Here is a 17,499-nt window from a genome sequence, read left to right as displayed (position 1 = left end):
TATTTACCTAGGAAATTATAATGAATTATTTAATTTATTATAATATATGCATAATTTAATTATCGTCTATGTATTAATGTTTGATGGTACTATCCTTAATTTCCTGTTATTAAGTTAACATGACAATTTTAGTTATGATATACCATTTGGTAACCATATGACCATGATCAGTCATGTCAGTCAAGGTCACGAAAGGTATATGTCATTCGCAATATGATTACTGTATTAAGACAATTGTAAAGTTCAGGTTTAATTATGTAAGTTGGTTCATACCCACCTAAATGTGACCAACTTAGGCCTACCCCGGTAAACAACTAAGCATGGACGGGCCTTTATAAAAGGCACTGAATGCTTGTCAGTACCGTAATTGTAATTTTGTAATTGTTTTTGTTAGTGTTTATGTATCTGTTTTTGTATATCTCAGACCAAACATAATTTCTATGTATATTTTACATGCAAATGACAATAAATGGATGCAATTTTGCACTGATGAATGAATGATGAATACTGTGATCTAATAAGTGCGTTGTTATACGGGTACTATACATTTGCATTATATTGGTATTATATATTTATATAATTTTTTATAAATATTAATATACAAAATGTTGTATTACTTACTTTCTATACACCTTGGACAACATTCTCCAAGCGGAGTTTTAAATTCATGATTCTGAAAAATCAAAAGCAGTAATTATTTTAAAAGAATGTAGGCCTAGAGGTCTATGAGTTGAAAGGGAATCATTTTGTTGAACGCTTGACTTCTATTCAACAACGATGAGAAGTATGATCGAGTAGGACAGTCAGGCTTTCAACGAATGTAAATAAAATCTCCATTCAACGAATACAATACATAATACACGTAATGTTCTAAAGTAAATATTAATTAACCGGAAGCTTCCATCTTAAATCAAATTCAACTGCAGGCGATTGTATTTTGGTCGCGATGGAGGGCAGTTAAAACAACGTACACTACTTTTTTATATATATATTATCATATTGTAACTTATTTAATTATATATTAAAAAGTAAAGAATTTAAAAACGTATATACTTCTTATTTTGCTTTAAATTTCCGTTCAATTTAGCCTGATTGTTATTTTATTTAGTACACGAATTTGGTATTAAACCACAAAATATAATGACAACTGCAAAGTTCAAAATTCAACTACACGTTCTGCACTTTAGAAAAGATATCGTCAACTCTTAGAAACCTGGGTACGAAAGTCGGTCGAACGTAACGTCAAATAAAAGACAGTTAGCTGCCCTTCAATGTAGTGTGGTCAGTCAAGGCTAGGCTATTTCCGCCTCGTTACGCACACACCCACCAAGTCCCTCGACGGGAACAAATCGTTATTCTCTCGAGAAGTTTATAATAAAAAATGAATGAACCAAAACAACAGTCGTAACAATCGGCCTTGAAGGTCAAAATGTCAAAAAGTATTAATACATATGTACTTATGTCAAACCATGATACATTATTTTGAAATATAAAAAACTTTAACTCTAGGCATAAACAAAATAGGCCCAATATTGACTTAGAACTGAATGAGTGCAAGGCAATCTAGCCACATTGACGAATGTTAACATTAGTCTACTTTTTATTATACTAAATACTTATGAAATGAAACGCACACTAATAATACTATCAACATTTTTACGCATCATTATTATCTGATAGATATCACAATGGTACATCAAAGCGGTAAATGATAGTGATGACGATAGTGATGACAATGTTGATTGCAAATGTTATGAATGATAATTAAGAAGATTAAGTTAATATAATAAATGAATATAATATAATGGTAGTGATAATGAGTTTCTCCATGTAAAAACAAAGTTACACTTTTTTGCTAACGCACGTAAAACTGTTACTAGTCAAATGCTTGTTAATTCACCGTGTATCCGTTAAAAAGGGACACGCCTTAATAACAATACTATAATTATTTACTCTCTAATTCCATTGCACTCATCTCTTTCCCACCAACCCAAATCCTCCCCCCCCCCCCTCTTTCACCCCTTCCTCACCTCCGTCATTCCGTTTGAGTATGCCCTACAAAACGCAGGAGTATCATGTAACCATTGGTTGAAGGGTAAACCAGCTACTTAGCGTGTAACAAACATATTATACGACTACCGGTCGATTTATTTAATTAACTGAAATGGTAAAATAACAAAATGATACATTTCCAGATTGATAGGATAACACATGTACTGTATGTACATATTAATTCTCCTCGGCGCGCGGTGTCAAGGAGCGTGGAACTGATCGTGTCGCAGCCACAGGTAAACCATTTCATCCCCGGAGCTCAGCATCATATTGTTAGATTGCCTGGAAAACCATGCTTAAATAAAAAACGATTGGCTTTTTTAGTCTCAACAGACTTTGAGTGGGACATTAATACAATTCATGTATCTAATCTTTGAAATCTACTACTCGACATAAACATCGGTAAAAGATCCCCGGGCTCTCGGATATTCTTATTGTTTAAGTGAACGTCATTATCGCCTTCTTATTATTTCTATGTCTTCAGTTACATCACGAAGAGAGATACAGTTATTTTTAATGCAACAGCATAGATTAACATTGTTGGAAGCGCGCGTCTCAACGTGTGTGTCCACGATGTTACCAATTTGTTCTAGGCCTACTATTCCAAACATGAAGCAGGTCATCAACACACTGGTGTGTGGCTTACTGCCTGTAGCTAAGACAAACAAAGACAAGAGTTTATGAATGTATATATTATATTTCCCCTAAAAAACCTCGACATTACTATACAATTATTTCTATGATCTTATTCTTCTTTTCGTCAAAGTTAGGCCTACTAATACCGTGAATGTTCATATTTTGTAGGCCTACACATGTTGCTAAATATAGGTTGGGGGTGACAGGGTGAGAGTACCTCGGGCCGATGAAGTGAGTAGCCAAGATTTGTAATGCAGCTGTTGTAGAGAAATATTGTTGATATTAAAAAGATCTATAAGTCATTTTTCTAGCATGAAAGTCAAACTGTCTATGAACCGTAACAAAACGGAATGATGTATGCTCACCGAGAGCATACGATGTCTTGGCATTGTCAAAAACATTATCTTCATTTATGTCATGTCATTATTAACCCCAAGTTGGGTGCTGTGTTTTTAAAATCATAGGAACAGAAGGAGCATGCCTAATTTTATAAATATATAATATTTCTTTTTTTTGAACAATCCTGAACTAACTTTTTCATTTGATATGTTACGACAACAGAGATTTCGAAAACAGATACTGGTTCTATATTTTTCACGAAAAACAGTGACATCTAGAACACAATAATGTCAGTTGAGGTCTCTGGTTGAATTTCTCGAAGAGATTGGTCTTCTACAGAACGCGATGACGAGAAGTTTTAGATAGGGGGTCTTTGAGAACAGTCTCTGTTTCGTAACATTCTATTCATTTGATACCGGTTATCACAGTAAAGAAGAAATCATTGCAGATGTTCTGATGTGGCAGCCAATACATGTGCTTGCAAACAAGGAAGACCAGCACTCGCATACATTGATGTACTAGAGACGGATACTGGTATGCAGAGAGATGAACTGGCTGTCACAATGGCAGATAGGAAGTTATGCAGGAATCTAGTCATAAAAGTTCGGGTAAATGTCCAGGAATAATAAGTAATCAATCACAGTAATTTTTCACGCTACCTATTAAAATCTATAAAAAAAAAAAAAAAATTGCGCTTACGGGTTAATGACTGAGGAATTATACTAACCACCGGATACAATACATTCGGAATAAAATGTCGGCCAAGATAATAAGGATACAATCCATCGGCAAAAGCGAAACACGATATCAGGCCTACATGTTATTCAGTAACCCTGACCGAATGTCTATTGGACCGACTGCACGTCAGGAAATTGTCTAACAGGCCCTTCTTCAGAGACAAATGTCTCAATTTAATTATCTATCATTCGAATTAATATGACATAGACGGCTAATTGTTTGTTAAACGTGACAGTAATGAAGTTAACAATGCGTAGCTTCTGTAAAGAGAGTCCCACATATATAATATTGATAGTAAACCAAGCATCCGTCATGTTTTAATTATATAACTACTGTATAACAGCTGATTAACAAATGTATAGTTATTATAATCACATTTATGTTGACTGACAATTTTAAGTAGACTTTAAATTGTACGCGAGTTGTTGGGCTATGTAAAATGGTAAATTTCCAGGTAATAGATTAATAGAGTTACTTTAGTAGATTCAACTTTTATGAAAATTTTGGATGTTGTGACAAAAGAATCAAACTAGCCACAGACTCTTAAAGGGGTGCTCAAAACCCTCCCTGATCCACAAATACAACAAAAACCAAACTACGCATATGCTTCGGAGTATGCGCAAAACAATTTATTGACAGCTTAGTAGTTCTTGTGCCGAGTCGTGAAAACGAAAGGTTGTAAATGTGTACATAATTTATACGGAAATAAAAAAATAAAAAACAGTAAAGGGAAATTCTCCGAAAGTGCTGCGGCTTTGTTATTTGCCAAATTTCCTATTCAGGATGCGTTGTGTCAACATTATTATTTAACCACAATTGCGAGCCTAAAGTACATTCCACTTAAAAGTAATTTACCAATTTGTCATTAACACTTAAAAGACACAAAGTCGACGCGTGCGTATCGATCACGCTACCGCATCGTTATTTGAACGCACAAGGTATATGATGCCGTTTGTTGAAATAGGCCTAACATTTGTAACATTACAAATGTAAAGTAGAACTAATAAGATAACATTTTCGAGATTCAATAAAGTTTCCCCTTTAATAGATATTGGCTGGAGTTGTTAAAAAATGTATTTTTCCTTGTGTGTATCCTGAATAGGGGTTTCCCTTAAATAGGTATCCCAACAGAATGGTTTCTACTGTATTACCATAACTTTCTGATATACAATTAAACTCTTACCCTAGGACAATTCTTGTATCTCTGTTGACATTGCTTAACAGTGCAAACGACGCCCTCATCAGTACACTTACATTCTTCACATGGACTTTGTAACCACGTGTCTCCATCCTGAAAAAGTAATTATGAATAATTGTCAAAATAAGCAATATGATACGATTGTAATAGACTCAACCGATACATACAGAACGTAATATAAGTTTGATGTAACCAGCATATATATATGTCTCAACTTAAACTTGAAGAATGATAAATCATTAAGAACTGATACATGTGGCGAAGTGCTTCCAATTGGTTTTAGGAAACAACAGTTTATTTGTTTTATCTTTCATTTTAAACTTCATATAATGTACATATGAATACGTGTACAAAACATGTTTTGTACACCATACAATTCCCGTACCAGTTTCTAAAAATAATGTATGTATTTTACAGTTGTCGGTTCTTTTAACAACTAGAATGTCTTTTGCAGGAAATTATTGCTTTTCCTCAAAGTCTGACCACTTCTTAAGTTCCACCTCACCGGATGTAAAGGGTTGCAATTTTATCAGGCTTGAACATAACAGTAAGGTAATATTACCTTTAAGCAGAATGTATAAAGTCTCGGTTTTAGGCGATAATTCATTTCAGTGCATTCGGCAGTTTTAGTTTTTTATCATTAGCAATTTATCTTGCTTAAAACTTCAGCAAACCTTGCAAACTCCGAGAAGTTTCCACTGCTTGTTTGTTTGTTTATTTGGTTTCTCCACACTTAAGTAAAACATTGAATACAGAGTAATAATGATAGAATACAAAGAAGTTTAGAGGGAGAGCAAATGTGGAAAAATCGGAGTTTCCTCAAGTTTGCAAACTATATAGTTTTCTAGTGTAGACTAGGCTTTATTTGTATTTCAAGTTTTAAATTTATTTCAACATACTCAGCAACATTGTTTAGTCATTTTTCTTGTTTTTAATTTACATAATGTAAAACAACTTATTATTGCCAAGACCATGGTCTTTTTCTTTGTTTAATATTTCTTTATGAGCGCCAAAAGCGGAGATTCAAGTTTTAATATTTTTGTCCGAAACTAGATTTCCAGCTCAAGTCATGTGTGCCAGAATGCATTCTCTTTTACCGAGAATAAGCCGAATCGCCGTCTAGAACAGAGTACCTTATTTTAGTGAGGCTGGAAACCACTTAGTACTTTTGTTCTCAACGACGTGTGACTATTAAAAGTACTTTATTACCTGACACCCTTTTAAGCCTAACATGCGAGCAATTAGGTCTTTTTATACTAACAATAGTTGACATGTATCGGTAGACATGAAATAATACAAGCTGAAATTAACCACCAATTATCACTAGTGATCTGAAGCGAAGTGTGACAGCTACATATTTTATCATCGGACGCCTAACAAAGATTTGCCCAAATTGAAACAGCGCGTAAAGTTATAAATCACTCAAACTTCGCACGCACCGAAAACAAAATTACAAAATTGACAGCTAACTTCGATTCAGGAAGAAAAAGGTGAATACTTGTTAAGAGCAAGATTGACTGCTGAACAGATACTCATTGTTATGCATCGTAACGAAGAAGCTCTAACTTAAAGACCCTCTTTGTATATATTTAAGTTAGTTCTAAATGTATAAAAACTGAAAAGAAATGGTAGAAACAGTAGAATGGGGTAAAATTGAAAGGAATTGATTTGATTTTCAATTTCCGAAATGAAATTATGAAAATAAAATTACACTAATTACAGAACAATATAGAAAGTAAAACTGTCATAGATTGTCAAAAGCGAACTTTGATTTAAATTTAAAAAAAAACTTTCCTTTTTAAATATAAATATATATAATGTGGAATAAATAATTTACGGAAAGAAATAAACCTTTTAACCAGTACTATTACTGCGTTATTCGCAAGGTTATTTTAGATATAATTAAATATCAAAGAAAGTTTTAGAAAAAATGAATAAATTAAAATACAGAGGGCAGCATTTAAAATTGTGTCATTAACTGCAGATCCAAAAAGTTTGCAAATATTGTGTCATAGGATGGCGCTGTTTAAAAAATACAAATGGAAAAAGTTTTGGAAATTAATGTCCATAGAGGGCGTGCTTTAAATATTGCTTGATATCAAAAGTTCCTTTCTACGATTCAACAATTTAACTTTGATGGCGCAACGAAAAATATTTATATTGGAAACTTGCTGAAGAGGGCAGCAAATATATTTCCAATCGTTGTACAACTTCACTATTCTCAATCTAAAGAGGGCAGTTTACACAAATTACTCAAGTTATAAAATGTATAAGCAATGGAAATCGAGGTATTTATATATCAACTTAGGCCTCAAGACCTGTAGATCAGCCTTGTACTGTCACCAGTTTCTCTGAGACAAACTTGTAGAACATCAGATATAAAATTTAATATTTAAATTTATAAACTGTCATAAACATTTAAGTGGATTTAAGCACGAATAGTTATTCTGATATTTGTAAAGATATTTCAGTAGTTTGAATTAAGTGTTTATTGTTGTTCACACATCTATCGAATTATGTATTAATTAATATGGTCCTATTATGAAATACGTTGATGACACGTAACTATTATAGTATGTCTATAATCAGCACGTTTCCAAAATAACATCATCATCTTTGATTAAACATGTTTTTCAAGATTACTCGAGAGATGACACGGCACCAGGGTACACTTTTGTTTAATGCAAAATATCTTAACCCTCAGTCAGAGATAATTCTCTTTCATTAGACAGGACATATCTTTTATATGAAGAATGACAGAGGCTAACAAAACATATTTCGTGACAAACTTAAGCAACAAAGGGAGAACAACGTAAAGGATCCAAAGGTAACTTAAAACACAACTTAAAAAGCAGTGAAACATAGATACAGACATCTGAGGAACCAGTGCCGCCATAAGCAATTGAGATCTAAAATCTGAGATGGAGTCATGCATTTTGAGATACAATGAAAGAAGCTTCATGAGGAAAGGAGAGCTGCCATGACACTCCGTGCTAACTCAGTATACTGATAAGTCACCACTGTCACTGGAGAGGCACTCTATTCTGATTAGGCTCATAGACAAATAGCATGCAGTGACTGCAAATGATGAGTTTTCAACTGTACACAAAGTCGGTCTACCACTAGATTAGTGACCACACTAGAAATACGCCACCCTACCAAATAATAATCGTCAGCGAACAGGTGTTCAGTAAAACATGGATATCTACTACGATTACGGATCTCTACCACTTTGTCACCTGTCCAGACCGCGGATGTGAGTCATTTTTACACCAGCTCAACTGTAAACATCGGCACGCAAGTTGGATTGGTTAAGCGACGCATTAATTTTACCCACTCTTTTCCCGCGTGACCTTGTCCAAATATAGTCTGTACATTCATCATAATACAGTAGTTTGAGTGAAATAGTGAAATACCACTGTGTGATAGGACCCAGTGGAAATGTTCAAAGGTTGGCGCACTTTTAAACTTTTCGAAATAAATTAATTTTAGACGGATGGGTTCAGTTCAAACTATACGTGACGGGATATTCGAATGGTCTCATCAACATATTACGCGTCGATACGTGATAATATTTAGGTATGTTTTTTCATAAAGGATGTAAAATGAACATGGCTTTAACATGCCCCAAATCAGTCGATTCCAAATATCAAGTTCGGGTATAATAATTAATATTATTTAATATGACCCTATTGAAAGAATTGTGACGGTGAGTTATGAAAATGAAAAAAATTATTGTATATTATATATATTTTTTTTTTTATAAATTGACCCTTTCTGACTCAGTCAATGAACGCCCTAGATGAGTCACGTGTTACAACCATGTTAGCCAATCTACAATTGGATAGAATCTGGAGGACTTGAATCCTTTAATCCGAAAATTATTGAAACTTAGCAGGTAAGAAATCTTCTGTTTTCATTAAGCAGAGAGTGTGAATGCATTTAGGCCTACAAGTCTGTATGTTTCCGCAAAGCCATATTTAAAAGCATTACTTTAATAAGCGCTCGAAATCCGAAAACGTGACTCTGCTAGCGTTTAACAATGAGTTTAACATAAATAATATTGGTAAGGCATGTCTCCTAGCCTACTTTCAGACGACTGACTCACTTCTGAACCCCAAAATAATTATTTCACAAACGCTTTCAAGTCTTTAAATCCAACTAGTATAACAGTAATTGAAGGAAATGATTAATATCGAAATGTCGTGGAAACGCGATTAGATGCTGCCAAACGCGTCTGAACATAGTATAGCGTACATGGCGTGCATTGCCAATAAAATAATGTCACTCAATATCTAAACTCATTTGAAAGTGTTAGTACCAAACCTTATTCTAATTTAACTGACTTGTTTATACAAAAAAAATGAATAAAGAATTATATAGTTAAGCCGATCAGAGGATCTTGACGTTTGACCTCAACATGTTGACATGTTTGTCAGAGTCACTTATTATCTGTACACTCTTTCATTTTAAACGCCTAAAATAATCAATGTTCACTTTAAATGCTTTTGTAATTCATGTTACTGGAATGGTGAAATGGGAAAAGTGTAGAACCCTTCATTTGTGGCATCCATTTTCAGGGGAGACTCCTATATTAAGGGGACAGTTTTCCGTGAAACGAACGAGAAGCAATAGGCCTACATGTTTTAACCCTACGGCTAATGGGACACTTAGAAGGTGTCCACTTACATTATATGGATCTGCTTCAATTATGTTGTCGCTTAACATGTCTATAGAACACACTATAAATTCGATAAGCTTACTGCTATGCCATTAATCCTAACATTTTGTCCTTGAAGTCAACGGAAAAAATCATCTCTCAAATGTTGTATTTATGCTAATCAATTAGGTCTAGAAAAGTGTTTGAACATTTCAAATATCGTGTAGAAATTCCCCCCGGTAGAATCTGTCAGGTAACATCCACTCGCATCTGTTATGTAAAACATTCTTAACTTTGAGTTACACGATCTTGATTACGGAAAGATTCAAGATTATGACTTATGTTATGTCCTTATTATTTCCAAGGACAAGTATCAAATTTATATTCTGCTATATCTTGATTAGCTACCAAAGATTGCATCTTCTTAGCATGTCACTTCGCTGTCACCCAAATTACTATCCAGCCTTCGACTGGTATTTACTATCTCTATCACTTTAAGACATTAAGTTTGAGGATTGGCCTAAAGCTTGTTTCCTTTTGCACACGCAACGACGTAGAAGCAATGCAAGTGAGTTGACCAATCACAAGCGACAGTTCGGGTGATCATCATCATCATCGCCTCGTGATTGGTCTAATTACTTGCATTGCACTCGAGTTTTATAAAGCTAGTATTTATTACGCTCGAGTTTACTACGCTCGAGTTTACTACGCTCGAGTTTAGTACGCTGTACGAATTTCTTTTGCCGATCTGACAAATTCATAAACAGTACAGAACGCAATGTAAAAATGTACATACATTAACCGATGCAATTTATGTTTATGAACCAATCACAAGCGATATTATGATGAACCGTCGCGTGTGACTGCTCAAATCACGTGCGTTGAGTGTACGTTCGTGCACTGCGTTCTAATAGGATCCAAACTTTACACTTCACCTGTTTTCTCCTAAATCATGAAGGTTAAGTTTGTAGAATTGAAATAAGTTTAATTATTTGTTTAAACTGTTATAAAATGTTCAACATTGCTAACATGTAAATTATTTTGTATTGTTTTTTGACAGCTTCTAACGAGTGTTGTAAAAATCTACCAATTGTAACCTGTTTTCTCCTAAATCATGAAGGTTAAGTTTGTAGAATTGAAATAAGTTATTATTTTGATTGGCTTCTGACTGTTTATTAACTACGCGTAGGCGTTTCTGAATTTGCCAGATGTTTGCAAAGATATTATAAATAAATTACTTGGTGAGTTCCAGAACAATAAATCCAATTTATGTCGTTTGATCATGTCAGAAATGATTTCTGTTCTCCAAATGCTCTATTTATTTCTATCATACTTTGACACATTCCTTCAAAGGAGTTCGCTTGTTATATATTCGTTAATTCGACTTGCGATAATGTATGTATTGCCTAGGCCTACACATTTTCTGCTGAACTTTTGAATAAATCAAACGTTTCGTTATAGAATATATATTTCTTTAATGCGTATTTCCCCTATTAAGGAGCACCTTGTGTACCCAAAAGATACGTTTTCTTTAATAAGGGTGTTCCCTGAAAATGGATTTGACCATCATTCAATTCACAGCAAAGTGTCGCCTTAGTATATGTATCCCCTGAACAGTGTTTCCCAAAGTAGATATTCTAATCTGATTAAAGGTGTACCTTCCAAGTAAAGACCACTTTAAATTTTGGGACCAAGATTCTAGTGGTCTTTAGTAGCTTTGGTCTCTAGAACCCCTCTAACTAAGCCAGATATGGACACTGTTGTACAGTAAGTTATTAAAATACCGGTAATGTTTATTAGAAACCCAATTTGAAAAGAAACACTTTTATCTCAACAAGATGGCGAGATTTTAGATAGGTCAAATATAGTTTCAACACATTTTAGAGATGGGCTGAACGTGATAAATTACCTCAAAGATCTTGTCGTCTACTTGACACGTCTTCCGGCGACATTTTGGGCAACATGACCCTTCTTCAATAACTTGCTCGTTCACACTACATGGTAATGTATCGGGACATACTTGTCTGTGACACATAAATGTAGTATCCTGTAAATAACATGTTGTACACGATTAAATTTGACGTGTAAACCACATGTTTCACACTTTGTTACATCCATGTTTCGATAAACAAGTATAATGTACTTACTATACACGTGCAGCGCGTACACTTATCTACGATTATGACCTCTCCATCTTCGAATACATCGGTTTTATAAATACATTTATTCCCTAACTCGAACACTCTTCTTTGAACTTTAAAAGAAATAAGAAAATGAGATAATTAGATGCAAATTAATCAATTTGAATATATTCGTTAAGATACGTACAGATTCAGACTTACTTGAACAAACTCTTTGTTTGGCAAAAAAGGGTTTTCAAAGTTTGCAAGTTTAGAGCAGTTGACAAACTTTGGCAGAAGTTCAACTATAGTCTACACTAGCAAACGTCACGTTTGCCAGTGTAGGCCTAGGTGTTATGCCATACAATACGACTAGTTGCTAAGGTGTTTGAACTTAGCTAATCAGTCATTGTAGTCATGTGAAGGATCAAAATGTATCAGAGACTAGTTTTAAAGAACATCTCCAAACAGTGGCGTTTTTTTAACTTAAACATTTATGATTTGTAGACTAATATACAAAAAATTAAAAAAAATCATGAACATAAAAAATGAAAATAATAATAATAATAAAAACAATAGTATCGAAAAAATGTACGCAATATATGTTGTTGTTATTATGCGCAGTTTTGCGTAATTACTACGTCATCTATTTATAAGGTATGATAAGCAACAACTGTTACTTAACTTGTCTGCACGAATTATTTTTTCTAAAGCAGTTATGAAAAATTGGGGCTTTAGCCTTGAGCACAATTTACACAATTACCAGACTCTTATTAAACGCCTGTTTCTGTCGGATGTTTTACCAAAAAACGACACGAAAATGAGTATCGTTTCATTGTCGAATTATCAATTTGCACAAAATAAATTACCGTTACAGTCGAATGTTTGTTTAATGTATACGTGTTCGAATTGAAGTAGAATATACAGTACCTATACATGAAGGGCAGCACTGCCCGGGCTGCGTACGTTGGTGTGTGTCTGGGCAGGATAATACCGGACAAACCTGCCGTGTACATTTTACGTTTTTCCCCTGTTAAAAAAACAAAAATATCACTATTTACACAGGTATATTATGTATTATATTTATACTATTTTATGATCTATTTCCAGTCTCAATCATTAGCGAATTAATTTTAACACTTCAAGTGGGTTATGCACCATTGAAATAAACAGTTGATGGGTAGGTTGTCTGTTGCTCCTTTCATTATTCGCATGGTTTGTTATAGGATAGGACTGTAGGATAATAATATGAGAAGATGTATATGAAATATGACGGGAGTATTGAAGGAAAAGAAAAAATATATATATATTTTTAAAAAACAGGTTTTTTTAAGCGTTTACCTCACATTTGCATTGAACGCATGGATTATCTGACGCTGTGAATGTCTCTCCGTCTTGATGTCGTGAACCATCATATACACAACCTGTGAAATATAGAAAAGAACATTTAAACATTCAGAATTTATTGATAATTTTAAGAACGGCGAAGACAGTAAGCCCTCTTTAAAACACGCATCGATCCGTTTACACTGGTAGCACTCATTCCGCCCTAAAGCTTGGTTCCCACTAGGACGAAATGTACAGAGGTAAGCTACAACGTAAGCAAATTGACCAATCACAAGCGACAGTCCTTCTTTTATTGGTCTATTCGCTTACATCCTTGCGGTGCGTCCTAGTGAGAACCAAGCTTAATGTTAATTTATACAATTTTTCTCTGTTTTACCTATTTGTCGAATGTTTATTTACAAATAAACAATGTTTATGTCAGATAAAGCCTATTTTTAACTTTTTAAAATGTTTTCAGGTAGGTCTCCTTCTCGAGTTTATGTGAGTTTTAGTAGATTATTGTATCAAACATTGCGGTCGCGGTTTACCCGGCTAATTATAGAAAATGTATTTTATTTGTATTGTTGAGCGACATATTCTATAGAATATACAGCAAAAATAAAATAAAAAAACGTACTTAAGCACGAATCATTTCATACGATTTGAGATTCCACATGCCATCAATGCGAAATACGTAGTCTGTTTCAAATCCCTAGCTAACACTGTTCGAATTTCTTGTAATTTTAAATATCATTAAATTAAATATTTGCTTTTCTTTATTTAGGATAAATCTTCTGGGAATTAGTACACGTCATGTGTTAAACGTCAACATTTCCCGGTTTATCAATTGTCCAGAGAATATCTTGTGAGTTTTAAACTTGTTTTAGACCCAGGTCACGAAAGCACAGGGGAAAAACGTGTCAAAAATTTCAAATAAACAACATAATACATCGATTTAAACATATGATAGATAATAAGTTACAATACCCAAATGCGCATGCGTTGAAAACCACCTCTAAAAACTGTTGATGTAGACACGCGACGCGCGCATTGATGTGGGGTATGCGTTTATGTAAGCATCAATGAAGTAAGACTTATTTGTGCTTAGCTTACACGGATAAACACATATAGGCCTTTACTTCTCAAAGAGGAGAACAGAAACTTTGAAGGCATCTTCAAGATAGTGGAATCGTCTGTGAGCTCACTCAAGGGTGAATGTCTATGTTTTTTAGCCAGGAAAACACCACTATTCAATTCAACTTTTATTTCAGACAAACTGTCCATCAAAAAATAAAGAAAAAGAAGTACTGGATTCTGTACAACCATCAACAAATGATGAACATTGGTTTGGTAATGTTACAGACACTATATTCATCTTCGTAATTTCTTTCTTTTCTTCTTTTGTTGTGCATTGTGCATATTAACTATTGTTTTGTATAATAAATAGAATTCAACTTTTGAAAAAGAGGTGATTTCGACAAATTGAACATAGGCCTATTATTAAAACATGTTTCCCTTAAACGACCTGGCAAAGTCCCACAACGTAATTTGATAAGAACACAAAACAAGAATTATCACGTGATCAGGAATGACTGAAATTATTATTGAATTTTAAAGTTTACTGTGTCCTTAGTCATTGATACCCAAATGAATTCGTACCGTCTGGAACTGTATATTTATTCTGGCAATAATATACGGTTGTAACTATATAGGCACTAATTGGTTCAAAGATAAACGCAAGGCATATTGGGTGCCCGTTGATACACCTGGACGATGCTAGGGTAGTGGTTCATGTGTCGCTCCTGAGGCCACGGGAAATATCACGATATTCCGTGGAGAATCGCAATATGAGTCAGATAAACAGTGATGATTCAGGGGTGCTGATAATGGATATTAAGCACCTCCGAGTACACCCTGTGACATTCTAAGTTGGCCCAATTACGCGAGTATCAAAAAAGTCGGGCATTTACTATATGTAAATGCAGGGTCTGTTAAGTCTTAGTTACCCGGTCAAGTTGGTTTCATCTATTTCATGGGACAATTTTATCGTTAACTTTGATGGGTATGTTACAAACGTATACCCATACTTTCCTGAAACAAATTAGCCTGAATAGGCCCGCGCGTAGAGAAAACTTCATATCTAAAAAAGACCAACGTATGCTAAATATTTGGTTGGCGTTTCATGGTTACCGTGAATTAAAAACAAACGTAGTAAATGCCACGACTCATCACAGAAAACAGTATAACTTAATGATAATTTAGTGTACCGCTGTTTTTAATTTTAAAAAATGAATTGTTTTAATAACATTGTGTCAGATAAAAATCTATTCTTAAAAGCTGATTGAATTAGGGAAGATTAAAATTATTGTAATTTTACTATTCCCATGATTGAATGTAGAGAAAATATCATCGTCATTGTTTACTAGCCTATTATTTTTTGCAGTCACTGCAGTCTTGTTTGTTGTTCGTTTCTTAGTAGTTTGATAACAAACGTGGTTGCTAGTTACTTACCTTCACAATATGGACAACATTGTCCTTCAATATAAATAGGATTATTACATAGATTAAAACACTGCACTCTCGATGCGGTCACCATACTTTCCTGAAACAAAAACGACAATAAACTAATTAAATATACTTTAATTAGTCAATATTGAGTTAAAAAATAAATAATAATTATATAAAAATATAAAAACAAACAGTAAAACACTTTCAAAGTTTCAAACGGACCTGACATTGGAATTGTTGGCAGGAATTGGACGTTGGAAACCAAACATCACCACTTTTATAATGATCGCCATTAAACGAACAACCTGCAAAATAGAAAAAAAGATACTTGGTGTGAAAGGTATAATATTGATATTCAAAATGTCACCTGTGAAAAAAAATGAAGAAACTTCATTAGAAACATCAATTATGCCCGATATATCTTGAACTTTTTGAACAGCACACAAAAAATAATAAGAAGAACCAACTATCATAATTAAAGCGCCTCCGTCAAGTAACCATCGCCGCGGCCGAACTGAAAAAAGGTTTTAAACAAATTTGTAAACGCAGCGCGGCGTTTATCTATTGTTTTACGGTAGACGCAGTAAACGCCGCCCCCGCACTGAAAACCTAAAAAAAAGTTGTAACCACAGCGCGGCGTTTATCAATGGTTTTACGGTAAATGCAGTGTATTTGATGCATTTATTTAAAAGTTCTTGACTTGTCATCAGAAAAAATATTCAAATTTTGTAAAATCATGGCAAGTGAATCCTGTCTACTTTTCCCATTAAATAATTCATTAAAATGTAATTCAGAGATCACCTCTCTCGTGTACACTAGTTGTTTGGGCGTTCCGCGGTTTAATTTCAATACTGCAACATCATGTTAAACATGAACGTTCGTCGGTAAACTTTTGTAAAATGTGCGGTTGTCATGGTAATACTTGATCCACGCATCATTTAAATGACAGCAAATACTCACTGACTGCTGTCCAAAAAAGATTTAAATCACGTCAATTTTTTTATAATTGAAATTTCCAGTGATTTTTTTTCTTCTTAGATTTGCAATGTCACTTGGGAACGAGCTGAAGTTAATAACGTGTGAATGCTTAAACAACACCACTGGAAAAATATCGATAAATTAATGTTAAATAATGTTTAAATGTCGGATTGAAGACTCTATAGATACTTCTGCTTGACAAGTTCATGTACTGGCAATCTAATAGTAAAGTACTTCAATATAAAACTTCACAACTGCATAAAAACATGGCACGATCAACCTTCACGGCTGCCGTGAGTGGTCTTTTGTCATTTGTCTATCGGCACGTCGACCGTGCTTCTAGTTTTCTGTGCCGATAGACTACAGAATAATGGAAGCGCTTTCTTAGCGTTACATACTTGAAGTTACCGGTATCGGAGTTAATTACACTGGGTGTACCTCTGAAACCTATCGGAGTTGTATCAGAGTTAACGAGAGTATAAGCGTACAAATTTCACTCAGAACACAATCAACTTCCTGTTTTTTATGCAGTACTGTACTTAAACAAAGTTTATCGCATCTGGTGTCCACTGTGGAGAATGTATGACGCGTCAAATGCGTTTTGCAAACGCGTCAACATCTATATGTACATTTTCAAGCACCACAATAATTATTATTAGCTACGCCCAAAGAATGTTTTCTAATCTCCCAATCTCTTCTGTAGTCACAAACTGGGTGTTTCCTTAGTTGACACCAAAGCTTACTGCACGCACCTAGTTATTGTCCACTGTCTACGATATGTTTAAGTAATGCGTTGCAAACGCGTCAACATAAACTATTTTTACTAAGAAAATCACAAACTTACTTTTACACTGGGTGCAACACTGCGTACTCGGATTACTAACTGCCAACGCACATCCGTTTAAATCCGGACATCTTTCTTTTCTACAAACTATTTCTTTATT

At 34.2% G+C, this 17,499-nt stretch overlaps 1 protein-coding gene across 2 annotated transcripts in view; it reads right to left on the bottom strand.

The window, feature by feature from the left end:
• LOC144837627 (BMP-binding endothelial regulator protein-like) overlaps positions 1-17,499 on the bottom strand; it is an 88,304-nt gene that overhangs the window by 25,544 nt on the left and 45,261 nt on the right. For both annotated transcript variants that reach the window (XM_078692834.1, XM_078692826.1), the window contains exons 3-11: positions 17,400-17,499; positions 15,800-15,882; positions 15,581-15,671; positions 13,085-13,167; positions 12,674-12,773; positions 11,771-11,877; positions 11,533-11,670; positions 4,949-5,056; positions 622-673 (exon numbers count right to left, since the gene is read on the bottom strand). In XM_078692834.1, coding sequence (XP_078548960.1) covers positions 622-673; positions 4,949-5,056; positions 11,533-11,670; positions 11,771-11,877; positions 12,674-12,773; positions 13,085-13,167; positions 15,581-15,671; positions 15,800-15,882; positions 17,400-17,499 — 862 coding nt within the window. The remainder of the gene's footprint in view (positions 1-621; positions 674-4,948; positions 5,057-11,532; positions 11,671-11,770; positions 11,878-12,673; positions 12,774-13,084; positions 13,168-15,580; positions 15,672-15,799; positions 15,883-17,399) is intronic.

This window comes from Antedon bifida, chromosome 1 (assembly GCF_963402885.1).
Source record: "Antedon bifida chromosome 1, ecAntBifi1.1, whole genome shotgun sequence".
Classification (NCBI taxonomy): Eukaryota; Metazoa; Echinodermata; class Crinoidea; order Comatulida; family Antedonidae; genus Antedon; species Antedon bifida.
The sequence above is the reverse complement of the archived record's forward strand: the minus strand, read 5'-3'. Positions and strand labels throughout refer to the sequence as shown.